At 36.7% G+C, this 25,338-nt stretch overlaps 1 protein-coding gene across 1 annotated transcript in view; it reads left to right on the top strand.

The window, feature by feature from the left end:
* The window catches only part of GPR158 (G protein-coupled receptor 158), a 475,038-nt gene that overhangs the window by 19,476 nt on the left and 430,224 nt on the right, over nucleotides 1-25,338 (top strand). The window contains exon 2 of the mRNA XM_035029491.1: nucleotides 17,421-17,526. Coding sequence (XP_034885382.1) covers nucleotides 17,421-17,526 — 106 coding nt within the window. The remainder of the gene's footprint in view (nucleotides 1-17,420; nucleotides 17,527-25,338) is intronic.

Genomic DNA, 25,338 nt, shown 5'->3' with positions numbered 1-25,338 from the left:
CTTCTGCCTCTGAACCTCTCTCCTCTTGTGTTCTCTCTCTCATTCTCTCTCTCTCAGATAAATAAATAAAATCTAAAAAAAAAAGAAAGTTTTCTTTATTTCTAGTTTATTGTCAAAGGAAATTAGGTGGTAGAATTTTGTAAAATGCTCTTTTATCTTGATTAAAATAATCAGATAATTTTTCTCATTTCTTCTATTAATGCTGTGAATTTCATTGATATATTTTCTTTTATTTTTTTTGGCTTTTTAAGTTTTTATTTTATTTTTTTGAAAGATTGTATTTATTTATTTGAGAGAGGGAGAATGAGAGAGAGCAAGCACATGAGAGGGGGGAGGGTCAGAGGGAGAAGCAGACTCCCTGCCGAGCAGGGAGCCCGATGCGGGACTCGATCCTGGGACTCCAGGATCATGACCTGAGCCGAAGGCAGTCGCTTAACCAACTGAGCCACCCAGGCGCCCTTAAGTTTTTATTTTAATTCCAGTTAGTTAACATATAGTGTTCTATTAGTTTCAGGTATGCAGTATAGTGATTCAACAATTCCAAACGTCCCCAGTGCTCATCACAAGTGTACTCCTTAATTCCCATCACCTATTTAACCCATTGCCCACACATCCTCCCCTCTGCTAATCATCAGTTTGTTCTCTCCAGTTAAAGAGTATATTTCTTGATTTGTCTCTCTCTTACTCTTTTTTCCCCCCTCTGCTCAATTGTTTTGATTCTTAAATTTCACATATGAGTGAAATCATATGGTCTTTTTCTTTCTCTGACTGGCTTATTATTATTATTATATCTCTAGTTCCACCTATATTGTTGCAAATGACAAGATTTCATCCTTTATTATGACTGAGTAATATTCCACTGTGTGACTGTATATATGTTTATGTATAATACCACATTTTCTTTATCCATTCATCAATGGATGGGCACTTCTATACCTTGTCTATTGTAAATAATGCAGCTATAAACATAGTGGTGCATGTATTCTTTGGGTAAATACCCAGTAGTGTGATTAATTTTTGAGGAACCTCCCTACTGTTTTGCACAGTGGCTTCACCACTTTGCATTCCCACCAACAGTGCACCTTACCAATACCAGTTGTTTCTTGTGTTGTTGATTTTAGCCATTCCAACAGGTGGGAGGTGATATCTCATTATAGATTTGATTTGCATTTCCCTGATACTAAGTGATGATGAACATCTTTTCATGCGTCTGTTGGTCATCTGTATGTCTTCTTTGGAGAAATGTATGTTCACGTCTTCTGCCAATATTTAATTGGATTATTTGGGGCTTTTTTGGTGTTGAGTTATATAAGTTATTATGTATTTTGGATACTAACCCTTTATCAGGTGTGTCATTTGCAAATATCTTCTCCTATTCAGTAGGTTGCCTTTTAGTTTTGTTGATTTTTTTCCTTCATTGTGCAAAAGCTTTTTATTTTGATGTAGTCCCTATAGTTTATTTTTGCTTTTATTTCCCATGCTTCAGGAGACACATCTAGAAAAAAGTTGCTATGGCCGATGTTAAAGAGATTATTGCTTGGTTTCTCTTTTAGGATTTTTATGGTTTCAGGTCTCACATTTAGGTCTTTATTCCATTTTGAATTTATTTTTGTGTGTGGTGTAAAAAAGCGGCCCAGCTTCATTCTTTTGTGTGTTGCCACCCAGTTTTCCCAACACTACCTGAAGTGACTTTCCCCATTGGATATTCTTTCCTGCTTTGTCAAAGATTAATTGACCATACAATTGTGGGTTTATTTCTGGGTTTTCTATTCTGTTCTATTGATCTATGTGTCTATTTTTGTGCCAGTACCATACTGTCTTGATCACTACAGCTTTGTAATATGACTTGGAAGTCTGGAATTGTGATACCTCCAGCTTTGGTTTTCTTTTTCAAGACTGCTTTGTCTATTCGGGGTCTTTGTGGTTCCATATAAATCTTAGAGTTGTTTGTTCTAGCTCGTGAAAAATGCTGTCATTATTTTGATAGGGATTGCATTAAATGTGTAGGTTGCTTTGGGTAGTATAGACATTTTAATAATATTCATTCTTCTAATCCATAGGCATGGAATTTCTTTTCATTTCTTTGTGTTGTCTTTAATTTCTTTCATCAGTGTTTTATAGTTTTTAGAGTATGGGTCTCTTATCTCTTTGGCTAGGTTTATTCCTAGGTATCATTATTTTTGGTGCAATTATAAATGGGATTGTTTTCTTGATTTTCTTTTTCTGCTGCATCATTTTTGATGTATAGAAGTACAACAGATTTCTGTATAATTTTGTATCCTGAGACTTTATCGAATTATCAGTTCTAGCATGTTTTTAGTCGAATCTTTTGGGTTTTCTATATATAGTATCATGTCATCTGCAAATACTGAAAGTTTAATTCTTTACCAATTTGGATGCCTTTTATTTCTTTTTGTTGTTTGATTTCTGAGGCTAGGACTTCCAGTACTATGTTGAATAAAGTGATGAGAGTGGACATCTTTGTCTTGTTCCTGACCTTAGGGGAAGAGCTCTCAGTTTTCTGCATTGAGGATATTAGCTGTGGGTTTTTCATATATGGCCTTCATTATGTTGAGGTTTGTTACCTCTAAACCTACTTTGTTAAGAGTTTTTCTCATGAATGGACGTGTACTTTGTCAAATGCTTTTCCTGTGTCTATTAAAATAATCATATGGCTCTTATCCTTTCTCTTATTGATGTGATATTGATATATTTGTGAATACTGATCCACCCTTGCTACCCAGGAGTAATCCCACTTGATCGTGGTGAATGATTTTTTTTTAATGCATTGTTGAATTCAATTTGCTAGTATCTTGTTGAGGATTTTTGCTTCTATGTTCATTAGAGATATTGGCCTATAGTTCTTTTTTATTAATGTCATTATCTGGTTTTGGTATCAGGGTAATGCTGGCCTCATTGAATGAAACTGAAGTTTCCCTTCCTTTTCTGTTTTTTTGAAATAGTTTGAGAAGAATAGGTATTAACTCTTTTTAAAATGTTTGATAGAATCCACCTGTGAAGATATCTGGTCCTGGACTTTTGTTTGTTGAGAGCTTTTTGATTACTGACTCAATTTCTTTGTTGGTTATGGTCTATTCAAATTTTCTGTTTCTTCCTGTTTCAGTTTTGGTAGTTTATATGTTTATAGGAATTTATCCATTTCTTCTAGGTTGTCCAATTTGTTGGCATGTAGTTTTTCATAATAATCTCTTATAATTGTTTGTATTTCTGTGGTGTTGGTTGTTATTTCTCCTCTCTCATTTGTGATTGTGTCTGAGTCCTTTCTCTCTTTTTCTTGATAAGTCTGGCTTGATGAATCAATTTTATTGATTTTTTCAAAGAACCAGCTCCTGGTTTCATTGCTCTGTTCTACTGTTTTTTTTTTTTTTTAGTTTCTACATCATTTATTTCTGCTCTAATCTTTATCATTTCTTTACTTCTGATGGTTTTAGGTTTTGTTTGTTCTTCTTTTCCTAGCTCCTTCAGATGTAAGGGTAGGTTGTTTATTTGAGATTTTTCTTGCTTCTTGAGGTAGCCCTGTATTGCTATGAATTTCCCTCTTAGAATTGCTTTTGCTGCATCCCAAAGATTTTGGACCATTGTGTTTTCATTTTCATTTTTTTCCAAGTTACTTTTTAATTTTTTCTTTTATTTCCTGGTTGACCAATTCATTGTTTAGCAGTATACTATTTAACCTCCATGTATTTGTGGTCTTCCCCAATTTTTTCTTACAGTTGGCTTCTAGTTTCATAACATTGTAGTCAGAAAAGATGCATGGTATGACTTCAATCTTCTTGAATTTGTTGAGGCTTGTTCTGTGGGCTAATATGTGATCTATTCTGGAGAATGATCCATGTGCATTTGAAAAGAATGTGTATTCTGCTTAGGATGGAATGTTCTGGATACATATCTTTAAATCCACTTGTTCCAGTGTGTCATTCAAAGCCATTGTTTCCTTGTTGATTTTCTGTTAAGATGATCTGTTCATTGATGTAAGTGGGGTGTTAATGTTCCCCACTATCATTGTAATATTATCGATTAATTCCCTTATGTTTGTTATTAACTGTTTTATGTATTTGGGTGCTCCTATGTTGGGTGCATAAATATTTACAATTGTTCTATCTTTTTGTTGGATTGTCCCCTTTATTATTATATAGTGTCTTCCTTTGTCTCTTGTTACAGTCTTTGTTTTAAAGTCTATTTGGTCCACTATAAGTAATACTCCTCCAGCTTTCTTTTGATATCCATTTGCATGACAGATGTTTCTCCACCCACTCACTTTCAACCTGCAGGTGGTTTTAGGTCTAAAATGAATCTCTTGTAGGTGTATATAGATAGGTCTTGTTATTTTATCCATTCTCTCTATATCTTTTGGAGTGTTTAGTCCATTTATATTCAGAGTTATTACTGATAGATATGTATTTATTGTACTTTTATTATTTGTTTTGTGGTTGTTTCTGAAGATTTTCTCTGATCCTTTCTTGTCTTTCTCTGTTTTATGGTTTGCTGATTTTCATTATGATATATTTGGATTTCTTTCTCTTTATTCTTTGCATGTTTATTAGTGGTTTTTGATATATTGGTACCAATAGATTTGTATATAATCTCCTCTGTAATCTATATTAAGTAGATGTTCATTTAATTTTGAACCCATTCTTTTCTCATCCCATCCCTATGATTTAGGTATTTATTTCTATATTTTACATCCTTTTATCTTGTGAGTTCCTTGACTGATTTTTTTTTTACGGAAATATTCATTTTTACTTATTTGTGTTTCCTACCATTATCTTTCAGTCCAGTTGTCTGCAGAGACTCTCTTTGTCTCTTGTGGGTAATATTTGGTCCCTGGCCTGAACGTGGCATGTTTTAACTAGTTGTGCTCTGATACGTTTGTGAAATGAGACCTGTCACCACCACTGCAGGAACTGAGGCTCCTACATTGGGAAATGCGGTGTTTGCAGGGGCTTGGGCTGGTTTTCTGGGGGAGAGGGTCCACTACAATGGGACTGAGGCATGACTAGGAAGGGTAGTTTCACTGGAGCATGGTGTGGTAGGGTTTGGTGTAAGCAATTTAGATAGTGAGTGTCAGAGCTGCACTAGTTCCCACAGGTGGCCTTGTGCTTATGCAGAGGGGCAAGGGAGAAAAATGGCACTAGCCACTTCCTTTGTTCTTGGAGGGGTTCTCTCCATGAACACTCTCTAGTATGTGCTCTGATACGAGCAGATAACCTCCCCACTGTGTGCCCCAGGTGCTCTTCAAATTGTTGTTTCCATGATGTGTGTCCACGGGTTGTTTGCCTGTCTTCTCTCCAAGAACAGTTCAGTGCCCTTGGGGCTCTATCACAGCCAAGCCCTATGACTTTTATAACTACATGCTTTATGCCCTACTGATTGTCAGAAGTCATGAAATTTGGGCCCTCTCACCTTCCAAGCCAACTGCTATGAGGTTTCACTTTCCCATTCACTCCCCTGTGTGCTAGTCTGTCTTTCACTCTTCTCTAAAACCACTCCATCCCTATTACAGCAGCCATATTCTGCTTCTCTCCCAAATCCTGTATCCACACTTCCTACCTTCTTCAATGTGACCTTTTATCAACCTTTAGTTGTAGAATTTGTTCTGCCAGTCATCAGGTCAATATCTGGGATATTTAGGATGATTTGATAGTTATCTAGTTATATTCATGTAATGAGGCAAGCCTGTGGTCCTCCTACTCTGCGACCATCTTCCCTCATTGATATATTTTCTGATATTAAAACATCCTTTCATTCTTGAGATATACTCCAGTGGATGATGATGTATAATTAAGGTATTTTAACATTTTATTTAACCAATATTTCCTTTAGGATTCTTGGATCTACATGTAGTTAAAAGGGGGCTACAATTTTTTTTATGTGTTGTTCTCATGTGGTTTGGAATCAAAATCACATAAAACCCATTGTTTCTGTCATGTTTTTATTTTAAACACACATAAAAATATAAGAACTGTTCCTTAAAAGTTTGGTAGAATTCATAGACAAAACATGTAAGGTTTTCTGGGAAGTGAATGATTTAATTTTTTTATACTTATTGTCCTATTCAAGTTTTATATTCCTTCTTGGGTAAGTTTGCCATTTTATATTTTCTGCCAATTTATCCTTTATTCATTAACTCTAGTTTTTAAAAGTTTATTAGAGGATCATTAATCATAATACTGTTTTTTAAAGGATTCCTTTGTATTTTTTATTGTGTATTTATTTGCCTATTTTCTTTTTAATACTCGAGTCTCTCTTATTCATCTTTTCAAAGAACTTTAGCTTTTTTTATAACTGAAAAGTTTTAACTATTTTGAAATAACTTTAGATTTTAAGAAGATTAGCAAAGATAGTATAGAAAATTCTCACATATTATTCACTCAACTTCCAGTAACATTAACATCTTATGTGACCATGGTAAAACTATCAAAACAGGAAAGTACTGTTAGTACAACACTGTTAATCAAACTACAGATCTTGGGACACCTGGGTGGCTCAGTCAGTTAAGCACCTGCCTTTGGCTCAGGTCATGATCCCAGGGTCCTGGGACCAAGTCCCACATCAGGCTCCTTGCTCGGTGGGGAAACTGCTTCTCCCTCTCCCTGCCACTCCCCCTGCTTGTGCACGTGTGCACGTGCTCTCTCTCTCTCATTCTGACAAATAAATAAAAAATAAAATCTTAAAAAAAAACACCTTACAGATCTTAATCAGATTTCCTCAGTTTTTCCATTTATGTCCCATTTCTCTTCCAGGATCCAAAGCAGGATATCATATGTTATGGTATCTGAATTGTCTTTCCCCAAAATTCATATGTTGAACTCCTAATGCTCCCAGTACCTCATAAAGTGACTGTATTTGGAGACAAGGTCTTTAAATAAGTAATTAAGTTAAAATGAGGATGGGCCCTAATCCAATATGACTGGTCTCCTTATAAGAAGATTAGGGCACAGGCATGTACAAAGGGAAGACCATGTGAAGACACAGAGAAGATGGCCATCTACAAGAAAAAGAGAGAGGCCTCAGAAGAAATCAACCCTGCTGACACCTTGATTGTGGACTTCTAGACTTCAGAAATATGAGAAAATAAATTTCTGTTGTTAAACCACCCAGTCTGTGGTACTGTTATGGCAACCTTAACAAAACTAACGTTATCATTTAGTTGTCATGTTTCCTTAGTTTCCTCCAATCTGTGATAGTTTCTCAGTCGTTCCTTGTCCTTTAAAGATGTTCTCTTATGTTATCAACCATTAGTTGACACTTTTGAATGCTGGCATGGTATTCTGTTGAATATCCTTTAGTTTGGATTTGTCTGATGGTTTCTCAGGATTAGACTGAGGTTATGGACTTTGGGGAAGAATATAATAGAGAGGAACTGCCTTTCTCATTGTATCATATCACAGAGTACATAGTATCAGTATGTTTTACTGTAGGTGATGTTGACCTTGATCATGTGGTTAGTGTGGAGACCATGTGAAGACACATTGTTTGCCAGGTTTCTCTATGCTAAAATCACTATTTTTCTCTTTTTCTTAAGTGAATTACCAAATTAAGCCCACCAAGGGGAGGTGAAGTAATTTCCTCTTCATGGACAGAGTAGTGTCAAATAATTTTGGAAATACCTTAACATCAATATAGTAATGAATAAATAAATGGTTGGGGAGAGATGCTTTTAAGTTATTTAAATATCCTGTTTCTTTTAAAAGTTTTTCACTCTAATTCTAGGTCTTACCAGCAGGTCTTGTCTGCAAAAATGATTAATGTGGTATTCCAATGATGATTTTCTATTTCCCTAATTCTTTCTAAATTTATCAATTGGAATTCTTATGTAACAGAGTTGCCCCTTTTTCCTCATTTATTTAATCACTGATTTCAGCATGGACATATAGATACTGATTTTTGGGGTATCTGAATCCAATATCATCATTATTTATTTTCTTGCTTAAATTGCTCCAATTTTGGCAATTGGGAACTCTCTTAAGTTGTCTCACATGTCCTTTTTAACACACTCTTGTCCTTATTTTCTGAAGATGATGCTTTGTTTTCCCTGTCCAGCCTGTGATCACTCATTACTCTGAGGGACCCTTATTCATTACTAGAAAATGGTATTTAGAAACCAGGATATGGGTGCCAAAGAACTAATTTGTGGTTTTGTTTTTTTCCCTCCATCACTTTGTTGTTCCTCATTTCACTGACTTGTGTTCTATCACTTATTATGAATCTTTGTATTTTCTCTGGTACTTCCTCACTTCCACCTTCTTGAATTAAATGTTAGATTTTAAAATACCTTGTTTCCTTATAAATGTATAGTATTTAAAGCAACAAAATTCCCTTCTAGTTTTATCTATGTTCCATAATTTCTTTATTTGTAATATTTTCACTGCCATTCAATTCTGAATATTCATTAATTTATTTTTCAACCTAAGGGTTATTTAGTAATTTGCTGTAATTTTCCAAACATATGAGAGGTATTTAAGGTATCCTTTTAAGAAACTTAATTTATAATTTAATGGATTATGATTAAAGGACACAGTGTATATGACATTGTTCCTTTGGAGTTTGAGGTTCCCTTTGAGATATAATCTCTGGTTTATTTTGGATAAATATTTGGTAAGTATTCTTGAATATTAAAGCAGAAAAGTCAATTATCTGTCATGTGAAGAGTTCTATATATGCCAAACAGCTTAAGTCTACTGATTATAATGTTTAGATACTTGCTAACATTGCTTCTTTTTATTTGATCTATCAGTTTCTCAGAGAGGTATGTCAGAATTTCCAACTACAATTGTTGAACAATTTATTTCTCTCTTAAGTCATACAAATTGTTGATAAACATACACACATATGTGCACACACTTAGGTGCATATATGTTCTTGATGGCTTTATCTTCTAAATCTACTCTTCCTTTTACCAATATAGGACATCTGTATTGGTTAGATGTCCCAGTTACCTATTTCTGCATAACTGTACAACCTAGGGGCATCAAACAAATGTTTTGTTTTTTTCACAATTCTGTGGGTCACAAATTTGGGAAGTGTTTCTGATATATATAGTATCATTTGGGGTGGCTGGGGCTAGAAGATCCACTTCTAAGATGGCTTCTCACTCATGTACCTGGCAAGTGGGCTGGGATGTTTCAAGTACCTGGGGTGTGTATGGGAACTTCTTGGTAAACTCTCTTTCCACATTCACTCGACCTGGTATCTTGCATCTCCTCATAGCAAGATAATCTCAGGGTAGTTGGAATTCTTTTATGCAAAATACACTTACCCCCTCTCACACTCCTCACCCGCAAAGTCTCATTTCATTGTGGTATTGTCTTAAAGTCAGGATTTAGCCATTTGAATGAAGTCTAGATGAGCATGAGTGTTATGTGTATGGCTCCTCTAGTGTGTATACTAGGAGCATGAGTGTGTATACCTCTCAATCTGGAGACCTCTAAAGAAATATTATCTGTCCTTTTCCCCTGTTATCCCCCCTCAATATATGATTGTGGTAAAGGGATCGCACAACTAGAGTAACACTCCAGTTAAAAAAGCAGGGAAACAGGATACACATAGCAGCTAATAGATCATGGCAATTTCGAAATTCACTTCAATGTATATTACCAATTCCTTGATTATGATCCAATCCTGCTCCCTGGGAATAATTCTCTGAAGGTCCTGGCTTTATCCTCTCAGCTCTTGATTCTGTCCTCTGAGCTATCCTTCCTTTTCCCTAAGAAATTGATTATGTTTCCAACTGAGTGGACTTCTTAGCTTGCTTCTTGCTCACAGAAGCGTGGGGAGGAGGAAGTGTCTTTTTCATTTTGTACTGTTTCCTTTTAATTTAAGATGACAGTGCTCCTACTTATGCTATTCATTGAAAAATGTTCTGGGTTTTCTATGAATCTTACTGGGTTTCATTCTATTGGACAGAAGCCAGATTTTTAAATCTCTTTAAGATAGGCAATTTTCTAAATTGAGCCCTGTGGCTACTGTGCAATAAAGCCTTAAGAATCTTAGAATCCCTACTGTTTAATGCAGAGGGTCTATGAGGCATACCCATAAGACCATTAGGAGTCCTTTAATCTAGCTAAGAGGTTCTAGAAACACTGCCTTATATCCTTCTGAGGTTTTAATAAAGGATTTTACAGACCCACTCTGAAGTAGTTCTTTCCCCTAAGCCCTTTCGTATTCAAGAATCTTTTCCTAGAAGAGACTAGAGATGTGCAATAGTTTTTGTTTTGTTTTGTTTTGTTTTGTTTCCAACTTCTGGCTCCTTATTATTTTCTCTAAATTTTACTAGAAAACCAAACAGCTCCACAGTGGCATTATTCACAATAACCAAAAGGTGGAAACAACTCAGTGTCTATCAACAAAGGAATGTTAAACAAAATATGGTTTATAAATACATTATAACACTATTCCATTAAAAAGGAAGGAAATTCTGACACCTGCTACAACATGGATGAGCCTGGACTACATTAAACTGAGTGAAATAAGCCAGCCACAAAAAGACTCATAACTGTATGATTCTACTTGTATGAGGTACCTGGAGTAGTCAAATTCTTAGAGATATAAATTAGAATAATGGTTCCACTCCAGGGGCTAGGCAGAGTAGGAAATGAAAATGATTGTTTAAGGGGTAGAGAGCTGTAATTCTGCAAGATAAAGAGTTCTGGAGATCGGTTGTACAACAATATGAATGTACTTAACAGTACTGAACTGCGCACTTTTAAGATGTTAAGATGGTTAAGATGGTACATTTTATGTTATGTGTATTTTATCACAATTAAAAAATTTTAAAATCCAAAAACAAAACTAAGCAGGTCCTTCTTTAGTCCATGCTTTTCTTTGTATTCTGTCATAGCCAGGAAAGACCAGGTAGTACTTTCCCCATTTGGACTAGAAACTTCCTTCACTAGATCCACAAGTTCAATTGTTCACAAGTGACAGTGTTGCCAAACTTTCCATATATTATGTACCAAAGGTTCCTTTTTTCTCTGCCTCCAATACCATTTTCCTCATTGTCCTTTAAGACTCACCAACATATTCCTACTTTTATTAACCATCTCTTTGAGGCCTTTCCAGCTTCTGCCTCTGCCTTTTGTTATGTCAGCACCCATTTCTAGGCACCAGATTCTGTTCTGGTTAGCTATTGTTAGGACTAGATGATTGGTGGCAGCTTATCTACCAGCACCTATTTTTATCAACTTTTTTGGGCAGAAGTTCTTCGCTTGTACCCCATCAATATTGATTATATGGACTGTTAATGTCAATTTTTTTTTGTAGTGACAGAGCAGGAAATTATTAGTCAAGGTAAAAGAGGAAGAAGCAAAAGCTGAATTTAAAAACTTTCCTTCAACCTATCCAGTTTTTCTTTCCATCTATTTACCCATAGTAGTCATTATAGTTTTCAGTTTGTTTGGGTATTCTCTCTCTTTTTTTTGAAGGAGAGAGTGTCATTGTACTTTAGCTACTTCTTGCTTCTCTCTAGCATCTGCAGTTTTCTGGAGGTTAATTTTGGAGGTGGACTGATTTAGGAGATAGGGGAAATTTTTTTTTTAATTTTTACTTATTTGTCAGAGAGAGAGAGAGAAAGAGCACAAGCAGGGGAAGCAGCAGGCAGAGGGAGAAGCAGGCTCCCCACTGAGCAAGGAGCCTGATGTGGGACTCGATCCCAGGACCCTGGGATCATGACCCGAGGCAAAGGCAGAAGCTTAACTGACTGAACCACCTAGGCATCCCCCTTTTTTTGTTTTTATTTAAATTCCAGTTAGTGGGTGCCTGGGTGGCTCAGTTGGTTAAACATCTGACTCACGTCATGATCTCAGGGTCATGAGATGGAGCCCCACGTTGGGCTCTGTGCTGAGCATGGAGCCTGCTTAAGAGTCTCTCTCTCGGGGCACCTGGGTGGCTCAGTTGGTTAAGTGACTGCCTTCAGCTCAGGTCATGATCTCGGGGTCCTGAGATCGAGCCCCGCATCTGGCTCCCTGCTCAGCGGGAAGCCTGCTTTTCCCTCTCCCACTCCCCCTGCTTGTGTTCCCCCTCTCACTGTCTCTCTCTCTGTCAAATAAATAAATAAAATCTTAAAAAAAAAAAAAAGATTCTCTCTCTCCCTCTCCTTCTGCTTCTCCCCCACCCTGCTCATGCTGTATCTATCTTTCTCTAAAAAAATAAATTCCAGTTAACAGTGTAATATTAGTTTCAGGTGTACAATTTAGTGATTCAATACTTGTATACAACACCCAGTGCTCATCACAATTGCCCTCCTTAATCCTCATCACCTATTTAACCCATCTCCCCCCCTCCCTTCCCCTCTGCTAACCACCAGTTTGTTCTCTATAGTTAAAAGTCTGTTTCTTGGTTTTCCTCTCTTTTCTCCCCCATGTTCATTTATTTTGTTTTTTAAATTACACATGAGTGAAGTCATATGGTATTAGTCTTTCTATGACTGAATTATGTCACTAAGCACAATACTCTCTAGCTTCATTCACGTCATTGCAAATGGCAAGATTTCATTCTTATATATTTACCCAAATAATACAAAAATACTAATTCAAAGCGGTACATGCACCCTGATGTTATAGCAGCATTATCAACAATAGCCAAATTATGGAAAGAGCCCAAATGTCCACTGACTAATGAATGGATAAAGAAGATATGGTGTGTATACACACACACACACACACACACACAGGAGCTAGGAGAAATATTACAAAGACATGGGCTATGGAAATTTTAGTTTGGTGTGGAAAACAGATCATTAAAGTATGAAGAAGGTTAAGTACAGTGTAATATGGTGAGAATAGGGAAGAAGCTTCTAAATCAGAGTTTATGGAAGGCTTCAAAAAGTCAGGTAGGAGCTATGATTGTTAAAGCACAGTTTAGGCAAAGGGACTTCAGGTATAAAGGCATGTATAAAAAAATGGTTTTCTGAGATAGCATAAGTTTTTAAGACACCACATGCAATTGTGAATTGTTTGGAACAAAGAATGTATGCAGAAGAGTGTGGAGATGTTAGTAGTAGGAAGGGCCTGAATATAACATTATACCAAAGAGCTTGGATATTATTCTTTAGGACTGTGGGAAATACTGACTTTAAGCAGGGAATCATTAGGATCAGATAGACATATTTCAAAGATTACATAGAGAGCAGAGTGTGATGCTTAAGCTCCAGCGCCCTTTGCTTTTGTGGAAACCTTCTAAAGTCCTGGAATGAACACTAGCAATGAGTTTTGTGGTCAAGTGTTTTCTGTAAAATTTGAAAAAGGAGGATATTTTAACTGCAATGGTCTCTTTCTACTTTAACTTGCTTCTAATGCATTTTCCCTAGGCTGTGGGCATTTTGGAAACCAGCTAATGGGGAAGTTCAGGATTATTTAGTAATATGTGTGTGTGTATGTGTGTGTGTGTGTGTATATATATATATATATATATATTTTTTTTTTTTAATATTTATTTATTTGAGAGAGAGAGAGGGAGACTGACAGCAGGAGTGGGAGGGGCAAAGGGAGAAGGAGAGAGAATCTCAAGCAGACTCCCTGCTGAGCCCGGAGATTGAGGCAGGGCTGGATCCCAGGATCCTGAGATCATGACCTGCATGGAAACCAAGAGTGGAATGCTTAACATACTGCACCACCCAGGCACCCCTAGTAATATATATTAAAGTAGTTTCTAGTCACATCTATGTATAGCTAAGTTATTGCTACTCATCCTGGTATAGAAATAGCTTCTGGTAATGATTTTACTACCCACACTTCAGTTAAAAGGCAAAGATATAGGGCCAAAGGTCATATTGTGATATGTATATTCATGATTTCGTGTCTGTTTCTTAAAGAAGGACACTAAACCATATAAACTTCAGGACCAGGGTCTTTACCTGGAGCAATACGAGATAAGACTAAATCAGTAAATTACTGTAAAATTCTTTTAGTCTTGTGAGAGATGAAGACCTGAACCAAGGCAGTGATAGTAGAATTAGAGGGCAAAGGTTAAGATGCAAGAAGCATCCAGGGAGTACAATCTAGGGAACTTGGCAATTGTTTTGACTGGGAGGTTGGTTTCACAACAGATCATGGACTTGGATAACTGGAAGGATGGAGGCCCAGTCGTGGACAAAAAACATTAGGGGAACTGCAAGTTTGGGTGGAGGATGAATCGTTTTGGGCTTCTTGCATTTCAGGTGTCAGACAGTAGACAAAAATGCACGTCTACTGCTCAGCTAAGCACCCAGATGTTGGGGGATATAACTTGCTGTTATTTTCTTCTCTGGAGGCCAGGGCCCTCGCTTTCCAGTCCTCAGCCCAGGAAACCGCAGGCACTTACACACGCCCAGGGCTTCCCAGTGGCGCCTGCTCACCGGATGTACGGGTGTGTGAGCAGCACTTCCGCCCCCGGAGGCACGCGCTCAGGGGGTCTTCTGCGCAGGCGCCGCGAGGCTCATAGCCCGGCCCAAGCTCTGTGGGCTCGGGGTACCTCGTGAGTGGTGTCGCTTCTGTGTGGTTTTCAGCAGGATACCTTTCTCCACAGAGAGAGCGTTCTCTTCCTACTTCATCCCCCAAACCTCCCCTTACTCCTCCGGAAGTCAGCGGCACCTCCCCGAGGGCTTTGTAGGTCTCCAGGCGCCGAGGCAGCGACACTAATGAAGATGAGTCACCGCCGATTTCCCAGCTGGTAAACTCACGACTCATTACCTTTGGTGGTTTTGCCCAAAGCCCGGAAAGGCTTCGGGAGCTGAGCTTAAGGTCTGCAGTGACTTTGGGTCTTATATATGAACTTAGAATTAAGAGGGAAAAGTCTCAGTGATTAAGATACCTTTTTCTTAAGCTAGGTTCCCCAGGAAAGGGACCAGAGTAATTGCAGCCTCCTGGAATCCCAGAGTGGCTCATGTACCTGAGCAAGCCTGAAGATTTGCACTGTCTTGTGGCTAAACTCTCGCAGTGTAGCAGGATAGTTGAGGGAAACTTGACTTCATTATTACTAACAGACGTGGAACAAATAAAAATGTGTAGTTTTATTAGTTTATTACTTACAAATACATTCTAAATAAGCCATTCACGGCAGAATACCAAAATGTAGCGGACAGCAGTAGTCCAGTGGGTAATTTTGTGTTATTGAGGATGACTGGTAACTTAGAGTGTGATATGAACCGGTTGTATACCTTGAGCCATTGGTTGAGTTAGAAATCCGCCCACTCTTAAAAAAAAAAAAAAGAAAAGAAAAATCTTAACCATTCCCCTCATCTGCTTGAAGTTTTTTTCCATTGCCCTTTTTACTTCGTAATATATAACAGAATTTACTTTCTTTATAGCCATCATTTATTATTTGTCCCACACCAGAGTTAAGCTCCATGAAGGTAGGAACTTTTTTTTCTGCTTACTGTTGTGTTTCAAAGGCCAAGAACAGTTTTGGCCCAAACTAAGCACTCAGCATACACTTATTGAATGAACGAAAAAAATGAGTATGTTATTTTTCATAGAGCATGAAGTAGAGCTTAGAGACGGTTTGCATGATTGGCATGACCTATGTGGAACATAGTTTTGTTCAAAGCCCTGCTAGTAAAGGCAGTCAAAAAATGAACAAATGCTTATGGAATATCTGATATTCCCCAAATGATAACTTTCCAAATTTCCCAGAATTTACCATCTTTTCTCCATTAAACATTCTGACATTTTTATATTTGGCCTATGCGGTTCACCTCCATTACATCTCTTATAGTGGTATGCTCATACTAGATAATAAATATTTGTTGAAAGAGCAAGGGAGTGAACTGGATTAAGGCATTAGGTACATGGGAATTCATTTATTTATCACATGAACAGACATTTTATAGAATAATGGCCCATAATAGTAGTAGTTTGCAAATTGAGGTCTGTTTCTCTGAAGGATTTGTAAGTTTTCTATGTTAATTTTTAGGTTTTCATTTCAGTGGTCCTCTGAAAATTTAACTTACACATGTTCTGGGCTATCTGGATAACCAAATACTAACAGGAGGTTTTGGTGTCTCTGTTTTGTATCTCTTTTGAGCATATTAGCACTACTTAGTGTAGTATTTTGTGGCAGATTAATAAGAAAAAATCAGAGGCATCCTTTAAAAATGTAAAAGACTTACTCACCTTAACTGAAGCCGAAATGACAGTAAGCTATTCTGTCAGAAGATTTCACAATAGTTTAAAAGGAGAAGAGAGAGAAATGAGTCATAGCATGTAGTAAAATAGGCTTGCTAAAGTCTGTACCATATTCCTGTTGTGAGAGGTGATTTAGTTTGGCAAAGCATAATCATTGGTGTTTTAAAATTAATATTTTAAATTTAAATTTTGTTGACTTTATAGTTTTGTTTGCACTTACTTTATAATTTTGTGGGTGTTTTTTGTAGCTACAAGAACTATAATATGAAGAATTTGAACCTAACTTTATATTTGTACATATTTAATAAAACATAATGAAAATAGTTTAAATTAGGAACAGGAGACCTTAAAAATGTGTTTTTACTTTTAGTGGATTTTAATGAGGTGTTTATACTTAAGTTTGTGAAAAATGACATTACAAAGCTTTGAGCTTTAGGGCCCAGGACACAGAATATTTACTTTAATGAAGTACAGGTGTGACAGTTCACTGTAGGAAAAATGTTTCTGCTGCTAGTAGTGCTCATGGTGCTGAAAAATAGAAGAGAGGGATCTTAGGAAAATGTAGGAAGATTAGTTGGAGAAAATGGAGAAATTTGAGATAAAATCGGAGCTTTCTTTGCAGTTTTGCTTTTGGCTCTGAATTTGTGAGTTCTCTTTCTTAGTGATTTTTCTCAAATGGCTAAGTGAAATGCAGTGTTTTTGTTTTTAGATTTAAGAGAAGAAAAATGCTAATCAGCACTTCTGTGGATGGTGCAAATCTCTGGTGTGGAACACTGGGAGACCTAAAGCACTGTTTACAGTCATTGTGATAGAAGATCAGAGGAAAGAGATGCTGTTACCCCCCCCCAACCCCATCCCTGGTCCCACATAGGTAAATTGGAATAGAAAGAAAGGAGATGAGGGCTTTGCTTTGGTTTACTTTAATAGAAGGGGTACTGGGAGCAGGTGTTATTTTAGAGTTGACTTTGCTACCATGTCCAGAGCAATACTATCTTGGAGTTCAGGCAATCCACAAATATTTATTGAGCACCTCTATGTGCCAGGCATTATGTCGGGAGCTGAAGACAGTGAACAATACAGGGCCCATGCCTTTTGGGACTTAGGTAAAACTAATACTTGTTGATTCTGTTGTATCGTGTCCCTATCTTCACTTGGTACACTTTAGTTGAATATGAATGGGCAATGTGAACATTTTTAATGCACTCTTTATGATGATTTATCTGATTTCTGGGACGGAATACAGAATTAGAAATTGTAAAGCCTCAGATTAATTTGTTCTTATCTTTCTCTGTTTTTAAGGGGTGTTATGAAAGTTGACATAAATCTTCAGAAAGTGGACATTGACCAATGTTCAAGTGATGGCTGGTTTTCAGGAACTCACAGATGTCACCTTAACAATTCAGAGGTAAGAACGTGAAGATAAAATCCTCTGAAATCAGAAACTCAGAAATGTATAACTTTAGAATTCTATTATATTTATGTGGGTAAGTGAACAACACACATCTTACTGGGAAAGAAAAGTCTCATATGCAGTTCTGAATGTTGCCAAATGAACTGAAAGAGGGGTAGAAAATTTTGTGCACAATAACTGTTCATTTGGGTACTAAGAGAAAGCTGAAACTAAAAATATGTCTGAGGTTTGGTGTTAGTCAAAGGCTGACCCATTCTTCAAAATGGGCTAGAAATTAAAATAGCCATGACGTGAGAAACCCAGGAGGGGTCAACCAGATTATGCACATTTTTATGCAGTATGATGCTTGTGGAAACACTGATGCTGTACATTCAGACACACTGCCATCTGCTAGAAAAGCGATAAAGTATGGCAGGGAAATTTTGAAAACAAAGAGAAAACTATTCAGGGACCTGGGTAAGAAATATGTATATTTGTGTATGTTTTTCAGTTTTCAGTTCCTATCTGTGCTCTATTTCATGGGACTCTTGTTGGTAAAAAACAGGCATAGAGATCATACTTCTGGAAATAAGACTGTTACTTGTCTTTTGTAGTTTCAAAGAGGAAATGTGATGACATCCTGATTTCATTTTCAGTAATCTCTCTCTCAGGTCCCAAAATGCTGTGAAACAACTGTACTATAAAACTCCTGATCTTAATTAAATATTTGGGCTATCCCAACTTTGAGTTCATGAATTTGTGAGGAAAGTCAGCTTAATTTATTTAAAATACAGGGAGATTGCCATAAATGTAGTAATTTAAATCTTCAATTTTAATTTTTGTTCTTGCGAAAGATGGTTTTATACAGTGCATTTTTTTCTATCTGATACAATGCTGTTTATTTTTTATTTATTTTTATTTAATTTAATTTCAGTAGAGTTAATATACAGTGTTATATTAATTTCAGGTGTACAACATAATGATTCAGTACATAGTGCTCCACCACAATATCCTTCAACCTTCCTACCCCCTAAAACCCTTAGAAACCCTCATAATTCCTCACATCCCTCTAAATCCATCATACATCCCTACTATATCTCCGTGACTCCTACTTCCTTAATACCCCCTATACATTCCCACATATCCCCATACCACCTCCCACATTTCTGTACAGCTCCACATAGCCAACCCTCCACACAGCCCTCACTTCCTTCACTCCCCCCACCCCCAAGTGGGGACTCAAATTATGTAAGTGAAATGTTTTGGTCTTGTCAATACATAGAAGTTAAGGTCCTCTTTTTGCTTCCTTTCACTCTTTGTTCTTTTGATTTTGAACTTTTCTGAGTTTCCACTTCCCTTTGGATGATTCTGGCATTTCTAAAGATACGAATTTCAATCACTGATCTAGCGAACATCTTTAGCTTGATTATTATCTCTATGCCAATAGCATATAACCATTTAGGTTTGTCTTTTAGCCAGGGTGGAATCTTTTTCTGCATGGGTGTTGTAGTGTGGATATTGATCTGTATGTGCTCATTTCTGTATAGCCTTGTTTCAGTAATGATCTTGGTGTGGGTTTTTTTTTTTTTTTTTTTTTTTTCCTTATAGCATATCTATTTGACTAGATGGTTATATTGCAAGAATCTCTTTCTCCTTCTGGAAGATTGATTTATTTTCATTGTACCAGGATTATTAATTTTCTGGGTGTTGTGTCTTTTTAAAACTTTCAAATAGACTTAGTTATTTCAAGATAAAATATTATCCTCTGTTCTGGTTAAGAAGCATTACATTGAAATATGTAACATTTTGCATTGTATATCTGAGCATTATACTTATTAGATTCCTTTAGGAAAAACTGGGAAAACATATCCTACAAGACTACTGACAGTTCAATAAATCTCATTTGAAAATATTGTTAAAAGAGGCTCAATGATCAATAATAACATCAATAAACAGTGAATGTACAAAATGCATATTTTGATTAGACTCTGGCTCTCTTCACCCCCTTCCCTTCCAATGTGCTAGAATTGGGAGTGGGAGACATTGGTGTTCTGGGTTGGGCCCTGGAGGCCCTTGGTGGGTAGTCTGACTACGGCTGCCTTTGGAGCTCTTCACACTGTTTTGTTGGGCTTCTCTAAGGTCCTGTAGTTGGTGCTGGTCACGCTAGGCATCTGCAACAATTCCATACTTCATCTTCAGTCTAGGGACTGGCAGTGGTCTTTCAGTCCTTCCCTGTACTGATGTGAGTTGGAGATGAAGAACTGGCTTCTCTGGACCTTTGTATTGCTTGGGAAAACAAAGAAAAATCACTTGTTCGGGATATTTTTCATCTGCACTGGCTCTCCTTTGTTCACATATTTTCTGTTATGGACCCCAAGGATCCCTGTGTAAACTGGTTTATTTTGGGAAGTAGTTAACATGATATTTGTAGGGTGTAGGGGCCTATCTTTATGAATATCCATATCATTAGAAACAGAGACACTTACCATGTTTATTGTGGGTTTTATCTTGCCAATGTTTAACATTCTTCTTTTATAAATACTACTGGAGGTCACACATTTTAGTTATATTGAGGCATACTTTTCACTTTTAAAATGTTTCTGGTGTGTTGAATTTTTAGCCTTTAGGGTATCTTAAACCAGAACAGTGAGTCTGATGTTGGAAACAGTTAAGTGGCATGTGACCAATGACAAAAGCCTCAGGAGCATTTTAGAAAGGCATGGAATGGTTTGTGAGGAAAATAATTTCTCAATGAGTTTGGGTCTTTACAGGAGCTAGGAGGCCACTAAGTATTTTTTAAAGGGCCTAGTAAAACAGGATCTGAACCGACATCCTGAACTGGATTGCAGGATTATTCTGGCTGTTTTTGTAAGTGATCCAGATCGTTGCAACAGGGACTTGATCATGTTGTCAGTATTCATTTAAATAATTCCTGGCCTATTTTCATGTCATTGTTTGCGCTGAGTACACAAAATCCTCTCTTACAGAATAGTTTATTAAAAACATTAAAATAAATTGATACTCATTTTGGTTTTAAAGGTTTTCTTTTGCTTTGTTTCCATTATAAGAATTTTTTAAATCACTAAAGTAGGACAGTGGCCTTGAAACTTTTTGATTGTATTCTATTAGTAAGAATGATCTAAGTGTCCACCCATATTATATGTGTATTTTTAATCTAGAAAGTATGAGTTTTTTTATATTTACATATTCTATATATTATAAATTAGAAAACTTAGGTTGAGATAAAGATAAAATAATATATATTTTTAAAGATTTATTTATTTATTTGACAGAGAGAGACACAGTGAGAGAGGGAACACAAGCAGGGGGAGTGGGAGAGGGAGAAGCAGGCTTCCTGCTGAGCAGCAAGCCCGATGTGGGGCTCGATCCCAGGACCCTGGGACCATGACCTGCGCTGAAGGCAGACGCTTAATGATTGAGCCACCCAGGCGTCCCTAAAATAATATTTTAATGTAGATTATATATTATAAATATTATATCTTTAATGAGAACAGTAAATTAACTGATTCACAATTATGCTTCATCATTTTTTGAAATCTTAGTTTAATACTTAGTAATGCAATGATTCAGAGGTCTCTAAGTTCAGTTTATTTTTGTACTTTGTTTTAATGTCTGTCGTGGTTGAAAATATGCCTCACGAGGATATGTCTTTCCAAATTGAAGAAATAATTTGTTGACTGTGTTTGCGAAATAACAGTGCTCATTTTTCAGTTCCATGTACCAGTTTTGCACAGGTTTTCAAAATTCAGTTGGCAGTCTTTCATCTAACCTGATGTCAGTTGGTCCTTACAAACTATTTGAAAAGCTGGGAATTTTAATATTTTAAGGGAATAGGTTAAAAAGTCCCATTCACGTTTTTGTGAGGAATATTTTCAAACAGATTAGGAAATTTTATTTCCAACTTTAAACTATACGGTTAATGAGTATTTATAGTTTTTGGCAATGAAAACCACATAACACTGAAAACATTTCCAAATGTGCATTTTCAAAACGCTCACTTCAGAAGGCTTTCTCATGGATTATTAAACTGTCACTTTTACTTTGAAGGAACAGCTTATATGTATTTTTGGAACTACCTGCTGCATAGGCACTACTGACGACCACTTGTCATTGTAGAGCAGGTCAGCAAATTTGGAGCATTTTCTTTCTTTCTTTCTTTTTTTTTTAAGAGTAATGCATAACTAGTCTTTGAGTTTAGAAACAAGTAGTTCCCTTTGAGATAATCAGAAAATCTTTGTGTGGGAAAAGTTTTTCCAGGTCACACACCATCTCATTTTGAAGAACTGTGTATGTTTTACAATTTAAAATAATATACTCTGTAAATCCACTTAGATGGTCAGATGTAAATGGTAATACATTGAAATTTGAAAGTAGAGGAAGGAACCATTAACCACTGTTGATAATGGTGCCTGGGAACTCCTAGCTTTCCTTCAGGATACTTCAAGTGACTTACCAGTGTTGTGGTCATATGACATGTGGACTGAATAAAAGCATGAATGTCTATCCAAGTTTTAAATTAGTAAAGCTTGATTTCCTATTTTTTTTAATAAAAAGTTTAAATATAAATAGAAGTTCTATTTTCTTTTCATATGTCAATTAACCTCTTGTGTCCTCGGCTTTGGAGGATACTTCTTGAGGTTATCAGATTTACTGTTCTGTTTAGAATCACCTGAATGGTTGTGTTGTCAGCTGAGCCAGTAGTTTTATATAGTTCTAAGATAATTTTCTGATATCTCTTTTTTCTACTGTTAGATGGGAATCCACTTGTAACTCTTTACTACTCCATTAAGTCTAAGTTAATTAATCTCTAAAGATATATTTTTAGAAAGTTAAAAATGTAAGAAAAGATGTCATTTAATGTGCAAGAAAAAATTTAATGCAAAAATCTAAGGAAAGCAGAAGGAGTTAATCATTCTCTTTTGGAAGCCATCTTATATACAGAATATAGCTTACTCATTTGGCTGCAATAGGATTTAGAGTACTTTTCCAGAGATCGCTTACTGAATTCAATTTGACTGAGTGAAATTGCATAGAAACAGCTGTATGTTAGTTCTCATCTTGTGGCTGCAATCTCACCAAACTTTTCTTTTCTCTTTAATCTCTTCTTTTCTCTAGAAAGGGTCTGCTTTACAAATATTATTGTTAACCTATCTCTAGAATTCTGCTGTTTTCTATGATGGTCACTAGCCACATGATGGCTATTGAAATGTAAAGCAGTTAAAATTAAACAAAATGAAGAATTCAGGTCCTTCCTAGACTGATTTCAAATGTATAGTAGCCACATGTAACTTAGGCTACCATATTGAATAGTGTAGTGGACAGCTGTGTTTTAGAATATGGTCTAGCTTATAGTGTAGTCGAAAGACATAGATTATTGAAACCTTCCAAATCTTTGAATTTCCTCTTATAGTAACACTGCCTTCAAATCCACTAAGGGACGTTTAAGGACAAACTTGAATTTTGGCTTATGCAGGCATTCTTATGATCTACTTTCTTATCTCAGTTGAAAATAAATCTTGAGAAACTAGCAAACTGTTTTTTTAATTATTTTACACTGAAATATTTTACACTGAAAACTGTAAAAATCTTTCAGTAAATGGAAAAAGTAAATACTGGCAATCTTTTAGATATTTAAATTTCTTCTGTATTTGTAGTAAAACTTTTTTTCCCTTCATTACTAATACAAAATATGATTAACGTGAAGTCATACCCTCCTACTAGAATATAGGGCAATGATCAGGTGTTCACTTGTGCTTAGCAGTACCTGACACATTTGTTGAATTAATGGAGGCAGCCCACTCTGTTGCTAGATGGCCTCCCTATAACATACAGCCGCCGCTTTTGATTTCTCCCACTGGAATTGCCCAAAAATAGAGTTAAAATTTTTTTCTTCCTAGTAGTCATTCATTCAGATATTTGAAGATTGCTGTCAGTCTGCTTCTAAGTCTTCTTTCTTCTAGGCTAAATAGTCCCTGGTTTAGTCAATTATCCTTGCTTTACTAGGCTTAACAAAAAAAAGCCATACCACTACTATATGGATCCCCATTTGTTTCTGAAGTTCGTAAAGCCCTAACTTGTGTGATTTTGTTACATAGTCCTTCTTTCTTAAATTATTAGAAACTGATTATATTTTCCAGAGTTTTTCAGTATGCTCCTAAGAGTTATTTGGACTAGATATTCTGGAATTGTTCCCAAAGTAGGGTTACTATCTCCAAATAACAGCACCAGGGTACCTAGAAAGTCTGTTAAGGGAAAGCTGGCTTTCTCAGTTACAGAAAGGTGTTTCCAGCAACTGAGCCAAGAGTTCAACAGTGGCTATTGCCATCTTGTGGTTGGGGGAAAGAGGGAGGCAGGGACAGAGATGAAGAGGGAGAAGGGGAGGAAGGGAATCACTGATAGGAAGATCCAAAATCACTATTGGAATACTGTTATGTTTTTCCGTATGCTTAGTTGAAAGCTGGTTTGTATGTTAGGTTCTGGTCAAATCTTGGGCTGCTCTTTTGAACATTGCCTCATGCTACCCAGTTCTGACTTTAGCCTGTTCACCTCTAAATAGGTATCCTAGGCTTCTGTTTGAGGCCCACTTTAAAAGTTTGCTGAACAATTATTCTTATTGATACTTATTATTATAATTAACAAGACAGATGTTTTCTTTTTTTTTCTTTTTTTCTTTTTTAAATTTTATTCTTATGTTAATCCCCATACATTACATCATTAGTTTTAGATGAAGTGTTCCATGATTCATTGTTTGTGCACAACACCCAGTGCTCCATACAGAATGTGCCCTCCTCAATACCCACCACCAGGCTAACCCATCCTCCCACCCCCCTCCCCTCTAGAACCCTCAGTTTGTTTTTCAGAGTCTATCGTCTCTCATGGTTCGTCTACCCCTCCGATTTCCCCCGCTTCATTCTTCCCCTCCTGCTACGTTCTTCATCTTCTTCTTTTTTTTTTTTTTCTTAACATATATTGCATTATTTGTTTCAGAGGTACAGATCTGAGATTCAACAGTCTTGCACAATTCACAGCGCTTACCAGAGCACACACCCTCCCCAGTGTCCATCACCCAGTCACCCCATCCCTCCCACCCCACCCCCCACTCCAACAACACTCAGTTTGTTTCCTGCGATTAAGAATTCCTCATATTAGTGAGATCATATGATACATGTCTTTCTCTGTTTGACTTATTTCACTCAACATAATACCCTCCAGTTCCATCCACGTCGTTGCAAATGGCAAGATCTCATTCCCTTTGATGGCTGCATAATATTCCATTGTATATATATACCACCTCTTCTTTATCCATTCATCTGTCGATGGACATCTTGGCTCTTTCCACAGTTTGGCTATTGTGGACATTGCTGCTATAAACATCGGGGTGCACGTAGCCCTTCGGATCCCTACTTTTGTATCTTTGGGGTAAATACCCAGTAGTGCAATTGCTAGATCATATGGTAGCTCTATTTTCAACTTTTTGAGGAACCTCCATACAGTTTTCCAGAGTGGCTGCACCAGCTTGCATTCCCACCAACAGTGTAGGAGGGTTCCCCTTTCTCCGCATCCCCGCCAACATCTGTCGCTTCCTGACTTGTTAATTTTAGCCATTCTGACTGGTGTGAGGTGGTATCTCATTGAGGTTTTGATTTGGATTTCCCTGATGCTGAGCGATATTGAGCACTTTTTCATGTGTCTGTTGGCCATTTGGATGTCTTCTTTGGAAAAATGTCTGTTCATGTCTTCTGCCCATTTCTTGATTGGATTCTTTGTTCTTTGGGTGTTGAGTTTGATGAGTTCTTTATAGATTTT

This window comes from Mirounga leonina, unplaced genomic scaffold (assembly GCF_011800145.1).
Source record: "Mirounga leonina isolate KUSES-001 unplaced genomic scaffold, KU_Mleo_1.0 Mir_242, whole genome shotgun sequence".
NCBI classification, from domain to species: domain Eukaryota; kingdom Metazoa; phylum Chordata; class Mammalia; order Carnivora; family Phocidae; genus Mirounga; species Mirounga leonina.
This window is presented reverse-complemented; position numbering and strand designations above follow the sequence as displayed.